General features: G+C 42.7%; 1 protein-coding gene across 13 annotated transcripts in view; it reads left to right on the top strand.

The window, feature by feature from the left end:
- Positions 1 to 18,615, top strand: part of PHF20 (PHD finger protein 20) — a 174,647-nt gene that overhangs the window by 116,752 nt on the left and 39,280 nt on the right. For 8 of the 13 annotated variants that reach the window (XM_043496245.1, XM_043496242.1, XM_043496241.1 and 5 more), the window contains 2 exons: positions 11,651 to 11,815; positions 18,258 to 18,433. In XM_043496245.1, the coding sequence (XP_043352180.1) occupies positions 11,651 to 11,815; positions 18,258 to 18,433 (341 nt within the window). The remainder of the gene's footprint in view (positions 1 to 11,650; positions 11,816 to 18,257; positions 18,434 to 18,615) is intronic. The other 5 variants (XM_043496247.1, XM_043496244.1, XM_043496243.1 and 2 more) reach the window with 1 other exon arrangement.

Below are 18,615 nucleotides of genomic sequence, written 5' to 3'. Positions count from 1 at the left end.
ATTAATATTATAACTCCTAGTAAGAAAGAGCATAACACCAAGGCCTGTCTGCACTAGAAAATTAGGTTGGTTTAACTATGTCAGTCAGGGGCATGGAATTACGCTCTGAGCGGCATAGTTAAGCCAAGCAGAGTACCCTTGTAGACTTTACATCAACCTAACTATCTCCTCTCGGAGGTGGATTACCTACGCTGATGAAGGAATCCCTCCCATTGGCATAGGTTGTCTACTCTACACCGAAGTGCTACAGCGGTGCAGCTGCGGCACTTTAAGGGTAGACAACCCTGTCCCCAAACATGGATCCTGTAGAGGGAGGTGAGATCACTGCACCTTTAGCAGCTGGCAGTAACAGCATGTCTTCAGAGCAGGGAGTTGAGAAATCATAGAAGCACAGAAGTGTAGGACTAGAAGGGACCCCCCAATAGGTCATCTAGAATAAAAATTTATGGAAGCCAGTGACCTCTCCCTGACTTTCCTTAAATATAACCTGGGGTGGGGGGCAAACAGAGTGCTGCCAGACTTCCATCTGCTCCTGTGGCAGGGGCTAACTGCTGCTCCAGCCCCAGGGGGCTGACACAACCCCAGCTGCTGCTCCAGCAGGTGGGATGCTGGTTAGCTGTTCTGGCAGAATGCCCCCCTGACCCTGTCCACTCTTCCACTAGCCCAAGACTAGGCAGTAATGCCCCTTCCACCATCCATGGCAGATGATTTCCAGACCTTACAAAGAGAGTGACAGATACACTGCAGATCCCTCATGAGGAGGTGAATGACACCCACCATAAGTTGTCGGACATACTGCATATGTCCTCCTCAAGGATCGCCCTCCCAATTAACGCACTTTTGGATCCAGCTAAAGTTATATGGAAACACCAGCCTTGGTCACAGCAACATGCAAAGGGCTGATAAAAAGTACTGTGTACCCCACAAAGGTACGGAATTCCTTTTTTCTCCACTTAGTTCCATCGTGGTAGATGCGGTGAACGGCCATGGCCGTCAACATCACACAAAATCCACTGTTTATGACAGGGATGGGAAAATGCTTGACTTCTTTGGAAAGAAAGACTACCCTTTAGCAACTTTTCAAATCAGAATTGCAAATTACCAGGCCTTAACTACAAAACTCGACCACGTGAACTATGCCAAGCTTAATGCTTTTATTGACCATGTGCCGGAATCACAATGAGAAGACTTTTTCAGGCCGTCATACATGAGGGTAAGTAAGTGTTGAGAACAGCACTCCTGACTGCACTAGATGCTGCGGACACAGCAGTCGGCTCAGTATTAACAGTGGTGGTAGTGCGATAGGCACCGTGCCGACTCTTTCAGGGCTGCCAAAGGAGATACAGATGATTGTAGAGGACCTCCTTTTCAAAGGCACAAAATTTCAAAGGCACATATTTCATACCAGACTGCACATGAGGTGTCTACAGGCATGGCTCAGATCTGTTTACAGACCAAAGAAAGACAGGTTAGACAAACCTCTCTCGAGGCCCTCTAGGGTCAAACACTTTCTGGATTCTTGGAAAGACCCAACAAATGTCTGTATGGGGGGGGTCCCGTTCACACAACCTCCCTCTCATCTCCTCCCCCTCCCCCCCGACATTGCTTCTAACTACAAACTCGTCCCTAATTGGCTGCGGAGCACAGCTCAACAACCTTAAGACTCATATCAAGTGGTCACCCATGGACATCAACCTCCTTGAACTCAGAGTGGTCAGAAATACTCCCACGAAAATTATGACAGACAACATAGTTCATCCTCCCTGTGCATTGAAGTGCTAAAGCTATGGAACTGCAAACAACAAGGACGCTTGAGACTTGAGACTCCAACTGAGGGGACTGGCCCAGATTTCAAAGGTGAAATCTGTATACAGTGGACTGCAATGTCCAGTGGGGTGAAAAAAACTACTTTATCTAGATGTTGCCGTCTAATAAGGTTGAGAGTTTAGACTGCGTGCTTATATTTTATTTCTTTTGGTAACCAACTCTGACTTTTTGCCTATCACTTAATATCACTTAAAATCCACCTTTTATAGTCAATAAATTTGCTTTACTGTTTATCTTTACAAGTGAGTTTGTATGAAGTTTGGGACAAATCTGCTCAGGGTACAAAGGCTAGTGCATATCCTCTTTCATCTTGAGCAGTGCAAGACTATATTCCTGTGGTATAGTACTGGGAGCTGGGGGGATTTGGCTCTGGTGCCTTTCTCTGTGTGATTCATGACTGGCTCTGGGGGCATTCATGCAATCTAGCTGAGTGTGGGATCTCCTCATGTGGTTGTGCTGAATGATAACAGCACCTGGAGGGGTTGCTGCTGGTCACTAGCCAGGCATTGTGAAAGACTGCCCAGGCAGGAGAGAGTTAAGGGGGCACAGCAGTCCCATGATCCCAGGCTGCACCCTGGGTGGATCTCATCACAACCCCCTTCACAATATTCTTTAAAAACCAGGCTACTCTTAGGCCACATCCAAAGTTCATCCCCAAGGTGACCTTGTCTTTTCACATAAACCAACTGATTCATCGTCCAACTTTTTATGCTAAGCCTCACCATAACAGGAAGGCTATACTACATATGCTAGATAATAGGAGAGCCTTAGCCTTTTAACTGGATGGAATGAAGGCCTTTAGGAAATTTCCTAAGCTTTTCCTCTATATTATGGAAAGGTCAAATGGGGCAAAAATATCAGCCCAAAGACATTCCAAATGGGTCTTGAACTGTATTAACCAATGCTATCATGTTCACAATGTATTATCTCCATCTGGAATCCACACACACTCAAAGTAGTCCGTTTCCACCTCTGTTGCCTACCTCAAGAATGTCCCTATCTTGGAAGTCTGTAGGGCAGCGACTTGGGCATCTACTCGTGCCTTCGAAGAATACTGTGTGATTATTGGAGACTCTGCTTACAGCGCTATCTTGGGCTCCACAATGTTATCATCCATAACGGACTCCACTCCGAAGCCCCAACTTCCCATTGGGGATATTGCTTTGGAGTTGCTTACAATGGAGGACCCCTAGAGAAACTACTCAAGAAGAGGGAGTTACCTTTTACAGTAACTATGGTTCTTTGAGATGTGGGTCCTGTGGGAGTCCACAACCTATCTTCCTCCCATCTACTTCAGAGTTCTCAATAGAGGTTTTGTGGTAGAGAAGGAACTGAGGGTGGTTCACCCACGCAATGCTAATTAGCTTTGAGGCACAATACGAGGGAGGGAAAGAGCACGCGTAGGCTGAATGGACACTGCTACCAAAGATCTCCTATCAGAAGCTCAGGGACACAGACACTTACAGTGGAGCACTCAATGGGGACGGGGGTGGGGGGGGCTCATCTTGAAGAACCATCATTATTGCACAAGGTGAGTAACTTACTTTTCACCCTCTTCCTTGTAACAACCTTTTATGTACTTAAACTATTATTCTTTCCCCCTCTCTGTTCTTGTGCAGACTAAACAAACACCATTTTTTTCAATCGTTCCTCATAAATCATGTGTTTTAGACCTTTAATTTTTGTTGCTCTTCTCTGGACATTCTCTACTTTATCCACATCTTTCCTGAAATGTGGTGCCCAGAACTGGACACAATACTCCAGTTGAGGTCTTATCAGCATGGAGTAGAGTGGAAGAATTGCTACTTCTCTTGTTTACAACACTCCTGCTAAATCAGCTTCCTTGTCGAGACAGTTTTGAGTATAAACCAGAGGTGGGCAAACTACAGCCTGCAGGCCACATCCGGCCCGTGGGACCATCCTGCCTGGCCCCTTAGCTCCTGGCCTGGGAGGCTGTCCTCCCTCCCCCGCAGCCATGCCGCCATGCGGCGCAATGCTCTGGGAGGCAGTGCTGCAAAGCCCGGCCTGACCCGGTGCTCTGTGCTGCGCTGCTAGCCACTGGTGCTCCAGGCAACCTAGTAAGAGGGCGGGGGGGAGTGGATAGAGGGCAGGGGAGTTCAGGGGGTGGTCAGGGGCATGGATGGGGTCGAGGCGGTCAGAGGGCGGGGAATGGGGGTTGAATGGGGGCAGGGATTCCTGGGGGGCAGTCAGAAAGGATAGGAGGGGTTGGATGGGGGACAGTTAAGGGCGAGAGATCTGGGGGCGGTGAGGGAGAAGGGATGGTTGGATGGGGCAGTCGGGGTGAGAAGCAGGGGGGTTAAATGGGGTCCGGGCCACGCCTGGCTGTTTGAGGAGGCACAGCCTCCCCTAACCGGCCCTCCATACAATTTCAGAAACCCGATGCGGCCCTCCAGCCAAAAAGTTTGCCCGCCCCTGCTATAAACACAAGTACAGCAAAGTTTGCCATAGAACAAGGTGTTGACCCTTCTCTAGAAGGTAATAGGGAGGCTATCTGCTGTAATGCCCCAGTAGGGAAATAGGGGTAAGTTCTTTATGCAGGCAGGTAAAATATACAAGGAAGCCCAGCTGAGTAAGAACAGCAGGTGTTCTGACAAGCCCTACAGGCACCTTGTAGTGCCCAAAAAATATCGTGCAGACCTATTGGTTGGTCACTTTGAAGAGGGAAAGGACTTTAGAGATGCTTAAGAAAATCTTTAATTGTCCCCATGTTCAGGATGAGGCAAAGGAATATTGTAGGACATGTGACTTATGTCCGAAGCAGAAGAAATCTGTTGGTCTCTGTTGTTTTATCTGAGACTAAAGAAGCATTCCACAGGGTTGCCATGGAATCCAAGGACCATTTCCCAAGCCATTCAAATATGGGAAAAGATGCATAGTAGTAGTGGTTAATTTTCCACCAGATATCCAGAAGCAGTCACCCTGGCAAATGTGGAAGCTGCAATGGTTGCAGATACACCGTTTCACTATATTAAGCAGATTGGGTTTTCTAAAACAAATTCCATCATATAGAGGGTCAAATTTTATGTGCCTGATATTTAGTAAAATAGTTAATTTGCTTTTATCACCCAGAAACAAAGGTTCAAAGGGGACTCTTAAGTCCATGCTAAGAATGCATGTATACAGAAAAGCAGGAGATTGGGATGTCTTATTGCCCTATTATTTGCTTATAGGGAAGTATCTCAAGGGTCCGTGATGTCTTCCCTGTCTGACTTCCTTTATGGAAGAAAGGTCTGAGGTCCTCTCAGTCTTATTAGGGACTCCTGGGAGGAGGACTCTGAACTAGACGGGAGCCCATAACTTGAATATGTAACCAAATTTAGAGAGGATATAAAATCCATGATGAATTTAGCTCAGCAAAGTCTTCTGAAGAGTCAGGCTGCATAGAAAGAGTGGAACAACAGAAATACCTGTGAAAGATATTTTGATGTGGAACACTTGGTATTAATGTTACTCCCAGTAAAGAAGCGCAAGATGCAAAATCTTGGGAAGGACCTTTTGAGGCTGTGAAAGGGTTAATGAGGTTACCTATAATGTTCAGAAGCTGCTCAGAGATGTTGCCCCATAGACTGTACAAATAAACTAAAAGCTTATCACAACCATGAGGCTGTGTAAATATGTTGTAAAGAAAAGGACTACATCATAGCCCCTCTAATAGATTTGGTGGTTGAGGACTATGGGGAAACTTCACTGGAAAACATTGATATATGTGAAGGGTTAGAAATCATGGCAGTGTTGAAACATCACCAGCAGGTATTTTCTGACAAGCCAGCTTGGACTGACAGTGATCCATAAAATCAGCACTACAGGACCAGTGCCTGACAGAATATACACAACAGGTGACATGAGGTGGAAAGTTCATACAGAAGAGGGTTCTATTCCAATTACTTACTAGTTCCTAAGAAGAATGGAGGGTGGAGACCAATCTTAACCTCAAGAACTTGAACTGTGTCCTAGAACAATACTTTAGAATGGTGACACGAGTGACCATAATCCCATCCTTGTATCCAAATGACTGGTTCATTGCCCTCATCCTACGGGATGCCTAGTTTTGTGGAGTCATCCACCCCTCCAGCTTCTCATTTATAGACAGATCACTATCAATATTGAGTTCTCTCCTTTGGACTCTCCCCGGCTCTTAGGGTGTTCACAAAGGTTCTCTTAATGGTAGTGGCTTGTTCTACCAGTGGGGAATATCAGTATTTCCATATTTAATGACTGGCTTCTCAGGCCAGTCAGCTCAAGAAGCTCACTCGACAATGTCAGGATATAACTATTCCAATTTCTGGGCATTCATATCAACCTCAAAAAAGTCCAGGTTGACTCCAGTACAGAGAATAGACCTCATAGGAAATACACTAGACTCCACAAGTGCAAGAACATACCTGCTCTAGGAGGGATTATTCACCCTGTCCAACCTAATATCGACATTACAGTTCAGTTCACAAACTACTGTAAGAACTTACCTTCATATCTTGGGCCACATGTCAGCCTGCACTTACGTGACCCCCGCACACAAGGATACACCTCAGATGCCTCCAGATATGGCTAAGAGCAGCGTATACCCCAAATACACAGCTTCTGTAGATGAATCTTAGTGTCTTGGAAGGAGTTGACTCTTACATGATAGGAAAATGCATCTGTGCTGGAACCCCATTTTTTCATCCAGAACCTTCAAATACCCTTACTACAGATGTGCCTCTGTTATGATGAGGAGCCCACCTACAGGGGGAGACAGCACAGGGCAAATGATCAGCACAGGCATCAATGCTCCATATCAATATCCTGGAACAAAGAGCAGTACAATATGCTTGCCAACACTTCCTTCATATCCTAGAGCATCTCTCGGAGTAATGTTGGACAACAGGACAGCGATGTATTATGTCAACCGACAGGGCGGAGCAAGATCCCCAGTCCTTACGTGCAGTCGCTAAGGATAGACATATCAGCAGACGATCTACCAGGCCTCCAGAACACAATTGCACACTCCCTGAGCAGACACTTCTGACAAGATCATGACTGGGACCTCAAAGACTGTCTTCTGCAGCATCTGCCAGACCCTGGATCAACCAGGAGTAAACCTCTTCATCATCCTAACCAACATGAAATATCTGTTCTGCTCCAAGGAGGGTTACAGACACAAGATTGCGCAAGTAATGCTATGGACCCCATACCCTTTATGCTTATCCACCTATACTGCTAATTCTCAAGAGCTGTCTCAGTCTGCGCCAGGAATTAACAAGAGCTATCCACCTAGCACCTGCTTCGCCAAGACAGGTGTGGTATTCAAATCTTATCCGCCTCTTCAAGGTAATATCTCTCAGGCTTCCTGTCATGAAGCACTTCTTGACACAGCTCAGGAGCTGTCATCCATGCAACCCCCTTCTTTCTGAATCTGAGAGCATGGCTCCTCAGTGGCCCTCAAGCATGGAGCTAACCTTTTCAGATAGAGTTCAGTCAGTTCTCTTATCTAGTAGAAAGCCCAGCACTCAAGACTTACCTCTAAAAGTGGAAATGCATCCTATACTGGTGCTCCCTCCCATCTTCTCAAGCATTGGAAGTTGAACTTGAACTAATTAGAACTAAAAACATGGATTGTCTCAGTAAGCTTTATCAGATTACTTCTGGCTGTTATCAAAGTCTTCCACTCGCCTATCCTGGGGCTTCAGTCTTTGCCCACCCTATCAGTCAGATTCCTCAAGGATTTACCCCACTTGGTTCCTCCAGTTTGACATCCAGCTCCCCAATAGGACCTCAACCTGGCTCTAAATGCCCTAAAAAAACCCCCCTTCCAACCAATGGCTACTTGCTCTCCCTCCAGACTTTGTTCCTAATTGCCATCACCTCAGCAAGATGAATGGGGGAGCTGGGAGCTCTCATGGCTGACCCACCTTTTATAAGGACAAAGCCATGCTATCCAAAGTTTTCATTGAAATATAACACTAACTAGGAGATTCACCTGCTAGTGTTCTTACCTAAAACCTCATGCATGCCAAGAGGAATCAAACCTTAATTTACTGGATGTCAGAAAGGTCCTTGTCTACGTAGACAGGACTAAAACCTTTAGGTCTTTCCCAGACTTTTTATATTATTTGCAGAAAAGCTGAAGCGCTAATAGATTTCCGTACAAAGGCTGCTTAAATGGATTTTGGGTTGCATGTGGACCAGCTAGGAAAATGCTGGGATGCAGCCTCCTCACAGAAAACAGCACATTCCACTCGAGCTCAGTCCACGTCTGTAGTGCTAATGAAGGACATTCCCATAGCAGAAATCTACAGGACTGCTTCATGGGTCTTCTATACATGCCTTTGCCAAGCATTGTGACATCTTACCTGCTTCCAGACATGACACCTCTTCTGTGCCCTCGTTTGAAGCATGATGTGCTACTCTCCACAGGTGTGGGCCTGTGGACAGTGTTTTTCAATTTTCAATTGAGAGCTCCTGAGTGTGTGCACATCCTGTGGTGGAGCACCCATAGGGACAAGACATCTTGAACACAAGAAAGGCCATACTGATCAGACCAAAGGTCCATCTAGCCCAGTATCCTGTTTTCTGACAGTAGCCAATGCCAGGTGCCCCTGAGGAAAGGAACAGAACAGATAATCATCATGTGATCCATCCCCTGTCGCCCATTCCCAGCTTCTGGCAAACAGGCTAGGGACACCATCCTTGTCCGTCCTGAAGAACTCCAAGTTACTGTAAGGTGAGTAACATCTTCTTGTCCTCCAAAAAGGAGGGTTCTATAAGATTGTGTTGGCTATAGAAAATGGTGTCTCAGTACCTGATCCTTATTATATGTTCAGGACTGATGACATGCTGGACGTTGCTAAATTCCTGAGCACTTTACATCTTACCAGAGGATACTGGCAAATCCTGTAGACAATGAGGCACAGGAAAAACCTGCCTTTATAATTGTTTTGGGTTTTTATGAATTCAGAGTGTTACTGTTTGGACTAATCACTTCAGAAGACACAGTTCAGAGACTCTTGTTAGCCAGGTGTTACATAGTCTACAAGATTTTGCATGTGCTTACGTTGATATCACCATTTTTAACAGCACTTGGCAAGACCGCAAAAATCATGTGGGGTATTATGTTGTGAAGACTCAAAGATGCAGGTTTGACTGTGGAGGTGTCAAAATGCAAAACAAACAGCTGATGTCCATTATCTAGTCATTGGGTGGGGCAAAGCCAAATTTGTCCTCACCCACTTAAACTGGAATTTATTATAAAATGGCCTGTATTCTGAATTAAGAATTTATGGCTGACCTTCCTTACATGATATTTCAGAGGGACATGGTAGTGCTAAAACTTATCACCCCAAGTTCATCTCAAGGTGGTTGGTCTGGAATTCGACTTGAATTGGTCCACCTGTCTGTTTTCCAAAAACTCCACTTCATCAGGAGAGATGAAGGGGCATATGTTGGACATTTCCAAAGGCCAGTCCAGCTCATCACAAAGAATATCTAAATGGATAACAGTGCGTCTCACTGTGATACCAATTAGCTGATGTACCTCTCCCACTAAACATCTGTGCTCACTCTTTCGGAAATGAGCCAATTTCTGAAATATAGAAGGCAGTGATATGGAGTAACCCACGAACTTTTGTCAAGCATTATCCATTGGATGTAGCTGCCAGGGCAGATGCTAAATTCAGGAGAGCAGTACTGCAGTCCTTGTGGGACTGATGCAGCTTATACTCACTATCCCACCATCCAGAAAGGATATGCCTTGTCAGTCACATATAATGGAATCCACAGTGATACGTGCTCGAAGAAAGATTTACTCAGCAGTAACTTTGGTTCTTCAAGATGATGATGTCAGTGTGGATCCCAGGACCTGTGCTCCATCCCTCCTTTCAGAATCCTCTGTTAGTAGGGCTTCATGTTGTGAGGGAACTAAGGGGGAGTTGCATATTTTTCGCCTGTTAGTCCATCACACAGGAGCATGAGGCGGCACAGGGTGCGTGCACAGCCCCAATGAGCGCTGCTATTCAAAAGAATCTGATTGTGCATGCCCGAGGCACATGTGCAACGGTGGGATCCATGCTGTTTTACAACATTTTCAAGAACCAGTTACTGTAGGGTAAGTAACCAGTCTTTTCAGGCTGTCTTCAGTCTCAGGCAGATGTCACTGCATTAGTTTATATCCAGTTGATATTTTGAATGTTTTCTTCACAACCATAAGGGCTAGTAACTTTTTATTAATAAAAAGCTTTGATTCTGAAGCTCAAACATATCCACTTGGGAGAAGTACTGGCTTGCTGAACCACTCCAGTCTGACCCCTGTTACATTTATTCTGGATATATTCTCTCATGTAGCTTTCTTTTTTTCTCTCTTCATTCATGACTCTGTCTTAATAAAATAGTGCATAGACTTTCTTTAAACAGCACAAACTGTATGGAAGCAATCAAAGATAAGTGATCTCTAATCACAAAACCATCTTACCACAAATATTCGGAATAAATTTTTGCAGGAACACGGTCAACCAACAAAATCACACTTGCGTTAATGTTTTTTTACCTTGCTTTGTTCCCAGTAACATCAAATTCTTGGGGGGCAGTGTTTTTTGTTTTTTGTTTCATTTCTTCTTTAACATTCCCACAAAGAAGTCTACTGTAGGATTCACAGCCTAGTCACGCAGTCGCAGAATATCTTTTTGAGCAATAAGCTGACAGTTGGAATGTGTGTGCAGTCTCCCCAACAGTCCATGGATTGAGTGTATAAACCCATCACTCCTCTGTTCCTGTTGGTCCAGCCACAGAACTTCTCCTTCTCTCTATTGTTTTCATTTTCATATAATATGCAGGTCTTGTCTATTTAGACCTATAAGCTCTTGCAGGATCAGGGATTGTCTCTATGGGTACATCTGCACTGCATTAAAAGTCCTGCAGCACAGCCATGGCTGGCTTGGGTCAGCTGACTTGAGCTCATGGGGCTCGGATTGTGGGGTTATAAAATTGCAGTGTGAATTTGCGGCTGAAGCCTGGACTCTGAGACCCTCCCTATTCATGGGATTTCATAGCGCAAGCTTTATCCTGAACCCAAACAAACGTCTGCCCTGAAATTTTATAGCCCTGCGGCCTGAGCCCTGCACACCTGTGTTAGCTGACCCAGGCTCTGAGACTTGGTGCCGTGGGTTTTTTTATCACAGTGTACACGTATCTAATGTGTCTGTAAAATGCCTAGCATGGTGGTCTGATCTCAATTGGGACCTCTAGGCATACCATAACACAAGTAAAAATTAAGTGGTTTAGATGGTTGAACATAGTATTGATTTAACTTTTGTAGCCTTGGGCTATTTTCTGTCAGTTATTTGCTGGGTTTTGGGTTTCCTTGGGTCTTGTTTGCCTTTACAGACCCACAGTGACCCTTCTTCCTCTCCTCTGCTTTGGAGCCTAGCTTAAAAAAAGGCTTCTGTAGGCAGAGAGGAACTGAAGGATTGTTATAAAGGGTATGTGTAAGATGTTAATTATTAAAACCAGAAAAGGATCAAAAAGTCTATGTAGTTGTAGTATCTGAAACTAGTTTTCACTCTTTTTTTTTTAAATAACTACATTTAAAGTGTCCAGTGTCCCTTTAATCTTTAGTTGACATCAGAGTCCATTCAACATCATCTTTAAGTAGTCTCCCCTCCTATACATCAGGCAGAGTCCAAAGGCTTCCTCTCCACCCTGGAAGCCACCATAGTTCCACTCCAGGAGGACAGGACAGTAATGCTATTAGTATTTCTAAATGCCCAACTTGTAGATCCCCACCTTAGTGTTGTTTTTTTTCCCCAGTACTAACATATTTATAATTTTACAGAATACCCTGGCAGTGAAGAAAACATTGACATTTCCCAGGAGCTTTCCCCCCCAAAATCACTCATCACCACAAGATATAATTCTTCAAATAGCTCTTATCCCCACCTAAGTACACGGTTACATGTCTCTGATTCTGGACACCATAGAGACAGAGTGAAAGTAAATGGTAAGATGGATATCATCTGTGGCTTGATAGCTTTGTGTGCAAGTAGTAGTAAATGTGAGTAAAAGGGAAATGTGTAGTGTGTCATGGCAGCTGGACTTAAGCAGCATTAGTGGTGCAAATTCATTTATACAGTTCAGGTGTGTCGTGTTTACACGTCCCTGCCATCCTGAAGAAGCTAAACCCAATTTATTTGCCTAGGTTACACACTGCTGCTTGGCTTTTCAGTTTCACTCCATAATGGTTCTTTTAAAGTACAGTAGACGCTTGTTTGCAGCAACCCCTTGTAAGAGCAATCGCCGCTTATGAGTAGCATTTCCCCTGGGAACGCTTTTCCTGTTGTGAATTGTCGACTCTACCCTTAGCAGCAGCAGCCACTTAGCAGCAACATGGCAAAATGTGTTGCTACTATTGAGTGCATATTCAACTATGTCTCAATGTCTCCTGGTCACCTTTTGTTTTTTTTTCATAACACAGTATGTGGTTTGCAGCAGAAGTACCCTTTGGTAAATATATTCTGTTAAGTTTCCATTTATAAGTACCTCATAAAGAGCTAATAAATGATTGATAGGTGTTTATAAATATGTGGTATACAGAGTAGTATGTGCTATAAGCACATCAGTAGATGATGTTCATAGATGGTTGTAAATCATGGTGGTTCTTCAAGTACTTGTCCCTGTGTGTATTCCACAACTGGTATACACATGCATTTCATGTGCCTGAGACTGGAGATTCCTAGAAAATAGTGTCCGCTATATCTCATAAAGGGGAGCAAAATTTTAAATTAATAATAGTCATTTGCTAAGTTTTTTAGAACATGTACCAGCAGGTGATTGCAAAGTTTTCCTTTTTAATTTAAATTTTTGTGTCCTTGTGTTTGATATCTGAAGATTAATCCCATGATATTAAAGGGAGCTATTAGTGTGTGTTGATATCTTTCACAAAATGTCACGAGGCCTAGTTAGTAATAGAATTGACTGAATTGAGTTCTTTTGATGAATTAAAATGTTGTCTTAATGAATCGAGTGGAGCATTAATGCCTTACTCAGCTTTCCATGTGTTTTTGGTCTAGAATCAAATGTCCAGTTCCACCAACTAAAATATTCACTGCCAGTTGTTCCTCAATGAAAGTACTGCCTTTACTTTTGATTCAGGGCTTGTCTATGCTTGAAATGCTGCAGCAGCAGCGCTTCAGTGTAGGCGATACCTGAACTGATGGGAGAGTTCTCCTATTGGTGTAAGTAATCCATCTCCCTGAAGAAGGTGGTAGCTAGCTTGACGGAAGAATTTTTCTGTCAGGCTAGAACTGTCTACACCAAGGGTTAGGTTGGCTTAACTATGTTGCTCAGGTGAGTGTGATTTAGGCTCTGGCTACACTAGAGATCTTACAGCAGCACAGCTGTGCCGCTATAATCTCTGTGTAGCCACTCTAAACAAATGGGGGAGAGAGCTGTCCCTTTGACTTAATTGATCCACCCCCAACGAGCGGAGGTAGCTGCATTGGTGTGAGCAGCTCTCCTGCCACATAGCACCATCTACACCGGCGCTAAAGTTGCGTAAGTTAGGTCGCTTGGGAGTGGCTAATTCACACCTCTGAGCAACACAACTATAGCCGACTTAAGATGTAGTGTAGCCATAGCCTTCATTCCTTATTCTAGATATAACTGTCTACCTAGACAAGCACTAGACAAAGTATAGAATACTAACCATCAAACAAAAAATGGAGTTGAAGCATTTTTTTCTCTCTAGCCTCAAAAACAGCCACAAAGTTTTGGCTTTCACAAGTTCTTAGGAAGAGCTGAAAGTAAAAAAGATTGATGAATCTGGGAGTGGGTTGAGAATAACTCCAGATATCACTCTACGTATATGCGTCTGACAAAAGTCACTTAGGAGGATAACTCAAAGTAATTAGCAAGATAATAGCTTGCTGTAATATCAGGAAATAACAGAGCAGCGGTGGCCACTTCATAAAGGTTGTGTAACAGTTTACTCATTAAATCTCTTTTCGATAACTCGTATCTTTCCAGAACTTTGAAGCTTCAGGCTGAAGGCCAGATTTGGTTTCTGCTCAAAAGCAACTCTTCGTTTTTGGACATTTTGAGCAAAAACATTTCAATTATTTTTGAATATGAGGAGAGGTAGTAAAATAAACATCCCCAGTATTTGAAATAAGTGGTAGCCATGTCTCTAAATTCCTTTAAAAATCTGGTTTTAGGTTCCTTGCTTAGCTTCCTAACTCCTGATGAGTGCAGAAGGGAACCCCTCATCTACAGTACTCGTAAGGGGTGGGTGTGTGTGTGTGTGTGTGTGTGTGTGTGTGTGTGTGTGTGTGAATGAGTGATACATGGCATTCTGTTGCTGTCTTGGGTACAGCTCACATGCTTAAAATTGAGCACTTGCTGAAGTCCTTTGCTAGACTGGGAACAGAGTGCACAATATTATGTAGGTCTGAGTCCTTGCCAGAGAGTTCCATATCGTAGAATTTATACAAGCTATTTACAATTTTTTGCCAGCCAGCACAATTCAGAAGTCCTGAAGAGTGAAGCTCCTTCAGTTTTCCATCTTTTATTCCATTAAAAAAAATACCCCACCTAACCTGCCCAAAAAAAGTCCAGGAAATTCATATTGTAAACATAAAGGTTGTGTGATTAATTACTTTTAAAAAGGGGGGGGTGAATTAAAAAGATTGCATGCACAATTCTACTGTGTTAGTCTTCAGTTGCCTGATGACCTACTGTTTCTCAAACAATGATGCATCATACTTTTTTTTGCAACTGTAGATGCACAAGTATAGCTCTTCATATATGCCAGACAGTCCATACAAGTCATATTTACACAACCTACAATTTATTTAGAAAACTACATGAAGGAACAGTGACAGTTTATTGACATGTATAGGCTTCCTAAGTTGGCAGTTAAGTTATCTTTTATAGTTAACTGCCTCAGTCCCAAGTTGTATCTAGAAGTCTGTGCTGATGGTTGAATAGAAAAATGTATACTACACAAAAGTTACTAGAATACTTAAATGAGAGAAGAAACAAATCAATGTCAATTAAAGATGTTGGACCATTCTGACAAAGATTTTAGTGTAAGTGAAATAGTAGGGCTGTCAAATTATTAAAGAAATGAATTGCAATTAATCAAGTGATTAATTGTGCTGTTAGTAATGCAATACCATTTATTCAAATATTTTTGCATATTTTCTCCGTTTTCAAATATATTGATTTCATTGACAACACTAAGTGTACAGTGCTCACTATATTTTTATTGCAAATATTTGCACTGTAAAAAACAAAAGAAATAGTATTTTTCAATACAAGTACTGTAGTGCAGTCTCTTTGTTGTGAAAGTGCAACTTACAAATGTAGGTTTAGTTTGTTTTGTTTCCGAGTGCAGATATGTAAAACAAATCTGCCTACAAGTACTACACTCAGTCTTACTACTTGTTCAGGCAATCACTAAGACAAACAAATTTGTTTACATTTGCAGAAAATGCTGCCCGTTTCTTGTTTACAGTGTCACCTGAAAGTGAGAACAGGTGTTTATATGGCACTGTTGTAGCTGATGTGGCAAGATATTTAGGTGCCAGATACACTAAAGGTTCATGTATCCCTTCATGCTTCAACCACCATTCCAGAGGACATGCGTCCATGCTGATGACGGGTTCTGCTCATTAACGATAAAAGCCTTGCGGATGGACGCATGTTCATTTTCATCATCTGAGTCAGATGCCACCAGCAGAAGGTTGATTTTCTTTTTTGGTGGTTCAGGTTCTGTAGTTTCCGCATTGGAGTGTTGCTCTTTTAAGACTTCTGAAAGCATGCTCTCCACATGTCGTCCCTCTCCGATTTTGGAAGGCACTTCAGATTCTTAAACCTTGGGTCAATACTGCAGTTATCTTTAGAAATCTCACATTGGTACCTTCTTTGCATTAGTCAAATCTGAATTGAAAGTGTTCTTAAAACGAACAACATGTGCTGGGTCATCATCTGAGCCTGCTATAACATGAAATATATGATAGAACACGGGTAGAACAGAGCAGGAGACATACAGTTCTCCCCCAAGGAGTTCAGTCACAAATTTAACTAACACACATTTTTTTAACGAGCATCATCAGAATGGAAGTATGTCCTCTTGAATGGTGGCCAAAGCATGAAGGGGCATAGGAAAGGTATGTCTGGTACGCATATACCCTGCAATGCCTGCTAAAAAAGTGCCATGTGAACACCTGTTCTCACTTTCAGGTGACATTGTAAATAAGAAGGCAGCATTATCTCCTGTAAATGTAAACAAACTTGTTTGTATTAGTGATTGTGTGAACAAGAAGTAGGACTGAGTGGACTTGTAGGCACGTTGTTTTGTTTGAGTGCAGATATGTAACAAAAAAAATCTACATCTATAAGTCGCACTTTCACAACAAAGATTGCACTACAGTACTTGTATGAGGTGAATTGAAAAATACTGTTTTTACATATAAAGTGAACACTACGCTTTGCATTCTGTGTTGTAATTGAAATCAATATATTTGAAAATGTAGAAAAACATCCAAAAATATTTAATAAATTTCAGTTTGTATTCTGTTTAACAGTGCGATTAAAACTGTGATTTGATTAATTTTTTTAGTTGTTCGCATGAGCTAACTGACTAATTGACAGCCCTATAAAATAAATGAAGAAATTACAACGTCATATATCTGGGGCTGTACAGTATTGGTTTCATTGTCTTTATTTAAATAGTATGTTTTAATGTAATTATAAACTGTATGCAAAAGAGGGCAGAGTTAAGTTTGCTTGGGCAGCCTTAACCCTAGCATTTTTTTACTTGATTATAAACTTAAAACAAATCAACATTGTTTCTGATATTGAATATATCTGAAGAGCTCGGTTTGTTCCCAACTTAACATAAGAATGGCCATATTGGGTCAGACCAAAGGTCCATCCAGCACAGTAGCCTGTCTACCGACAGTGGCCAATGCCAGGTACCCCAGAGGGAGTGAACCTAACAGGAGATCAAGTGATCTCTCTCCTGCCATCCATCTCCACCTTCTGACAAACTTGTGTCGGATGCACAAGAAAGAGCGAGTTCAAAGCTTTCCTTTCACTCCTTGTTTCCCTGTGTGGGGACTGGGACCACATCGGCACTACAGACCTATATCTGTATAACTACGTAACTTAGGGATGTGAAAAATCTATCCCTCTGAGCAATGTAGTTATACCAACCTTCCTTCTCTTCCTCCCCCCCCCATACCTCCCATGTAAACAGTGCTATCTCAACAGAAGAGCTTCTCCCATTGACATAGCTACTGCCTCTCTGGGAGGTGGATTAACTATGTTGACAGGAGAAGCTTTCCCATCAGTGTAGGAGTGTCTTCACTAAAGCGCTACGGCAGCGCAGCTGTGTGGTAGGGATGTATGCTGTATCCCGTCACTGTGCAGTACAGTGACCATTCTTGGGAGACATTGTGCCTTTTGGACAGGTAGTGGCTCCCAGTGGTGCAATATTCTACAGCACTGTCTCCTTCCACAGGGTATGGCTTTGAAATGTGCAATTGATCTATTATCAAAGCAGTTACAACTCTGGAAATATTGAGTTATTGATAAAGAGCTTATTAAATGTTTAGACGTTCTTGTGGTGACATCGGTGGATTTTAAAACAACACGACAGGAAAAAAAAAATCTTTGGCATCAAAGAAGATACATTTTTATTCCTCTAGATACTCCTACATCTAGCTGGGAATAGCACCACAAAATCCATCCCAGTTTCAATAAATTCAGACCTTGAAGACACACTTTTGTTAGTTGTCTGGATAGAATTAGCCATCTCAAAGATGTGAACTCCTCCTTCCAGAATCAAATATACTTTTCTTCCAGATTATGGTTCTCACTTCTCCTTTTTCTATGGAAGTAGGAACAGGTCTCACTTAGTGGGAAAGGAATCTTGTGACTTTGTTTTTGTTTTGAGACACTTTCAGATATATTTTGGGAACTAAAATCTTAAGAAGAATTCTGAAGGTTTTGATAAGGCAAAAGGTATTTTGGAGTAGCTATTAATTAGCAGATATGATTTTGCTAACTAGTAATGTACAAATTCAACACATGTTCAAAGTCTACTATTCATAGACTATCGGGGTTGGAAGGGACCTCAGGAGGTCATTTAGTCTAACCCCACTTGCTCAAAGCAGGGCTAATCCCCAGTTTTTGCCCCAGATCCCTAAATGGCCCCCTCAAGGATTGAACTCACAACCCTGGGTTTAGCAGGCTAATACTCAAACCACTGAGCTATTCCCTCACCCCGTATACTGTACTATTACTTTAAACACAGATGCTTTGCCTGCAGTACCTGCAATGCGTTTCCTGAGAGATACAGTCATTTAGAATGGCCACCCCATTTGGCTTTTTCCTGTAATCACTCTGACAGATTTATTCAATTTAACTTTTTGACACAGAGGAAGATACCTTGAGTGAGTCATCTACAGATAGTTTGCTTTGGAGTGATGATGACTGCAGTCAGGACATTGATGTAACCACTAACCCCGATGAGGAATTCGATGAAGAAGACAGTGACTTTGGGATTGTTCGATGCGTTTGTGAAGTGGAAGAAGAAAATGACTTTATGATTCAGGTATATGATTGTAGACTGTGGATGTGCAGTGAAGTAAATGTAAATACAGGAAAGGATGTCATCTGAAGCCCAACAGTGGAAGAATCTATGTAGGAATATGTGAGAGTGGATCCCTTATGAAATGTATCATTGCTCTGCCCTGGCATCTCAAAAAAGAAAAAAAGATTAGTTTAGCAGGGGTG

This window comes from Dermochelys coriacea, chromosome 13 (assembly GCF_009764565.3).
Source record: "Dermochelys coriacea isolate rDerCor1 chromosome 13, rDerCor1.pri.v4, whole genome shotgun sequence".
Taxonomy (NCBI): domain Eukaryota; kingdom Metazoa; phylum Chordata; order Testudines; family Dermochelyidae; genus Dermochelys; species Dermochelys coriacea.
The sequence above is the reverse complement of the archived record's forward strand: the minus strand, read 5'-3'. Positions and strand labels throughout refer to the sequence as shown.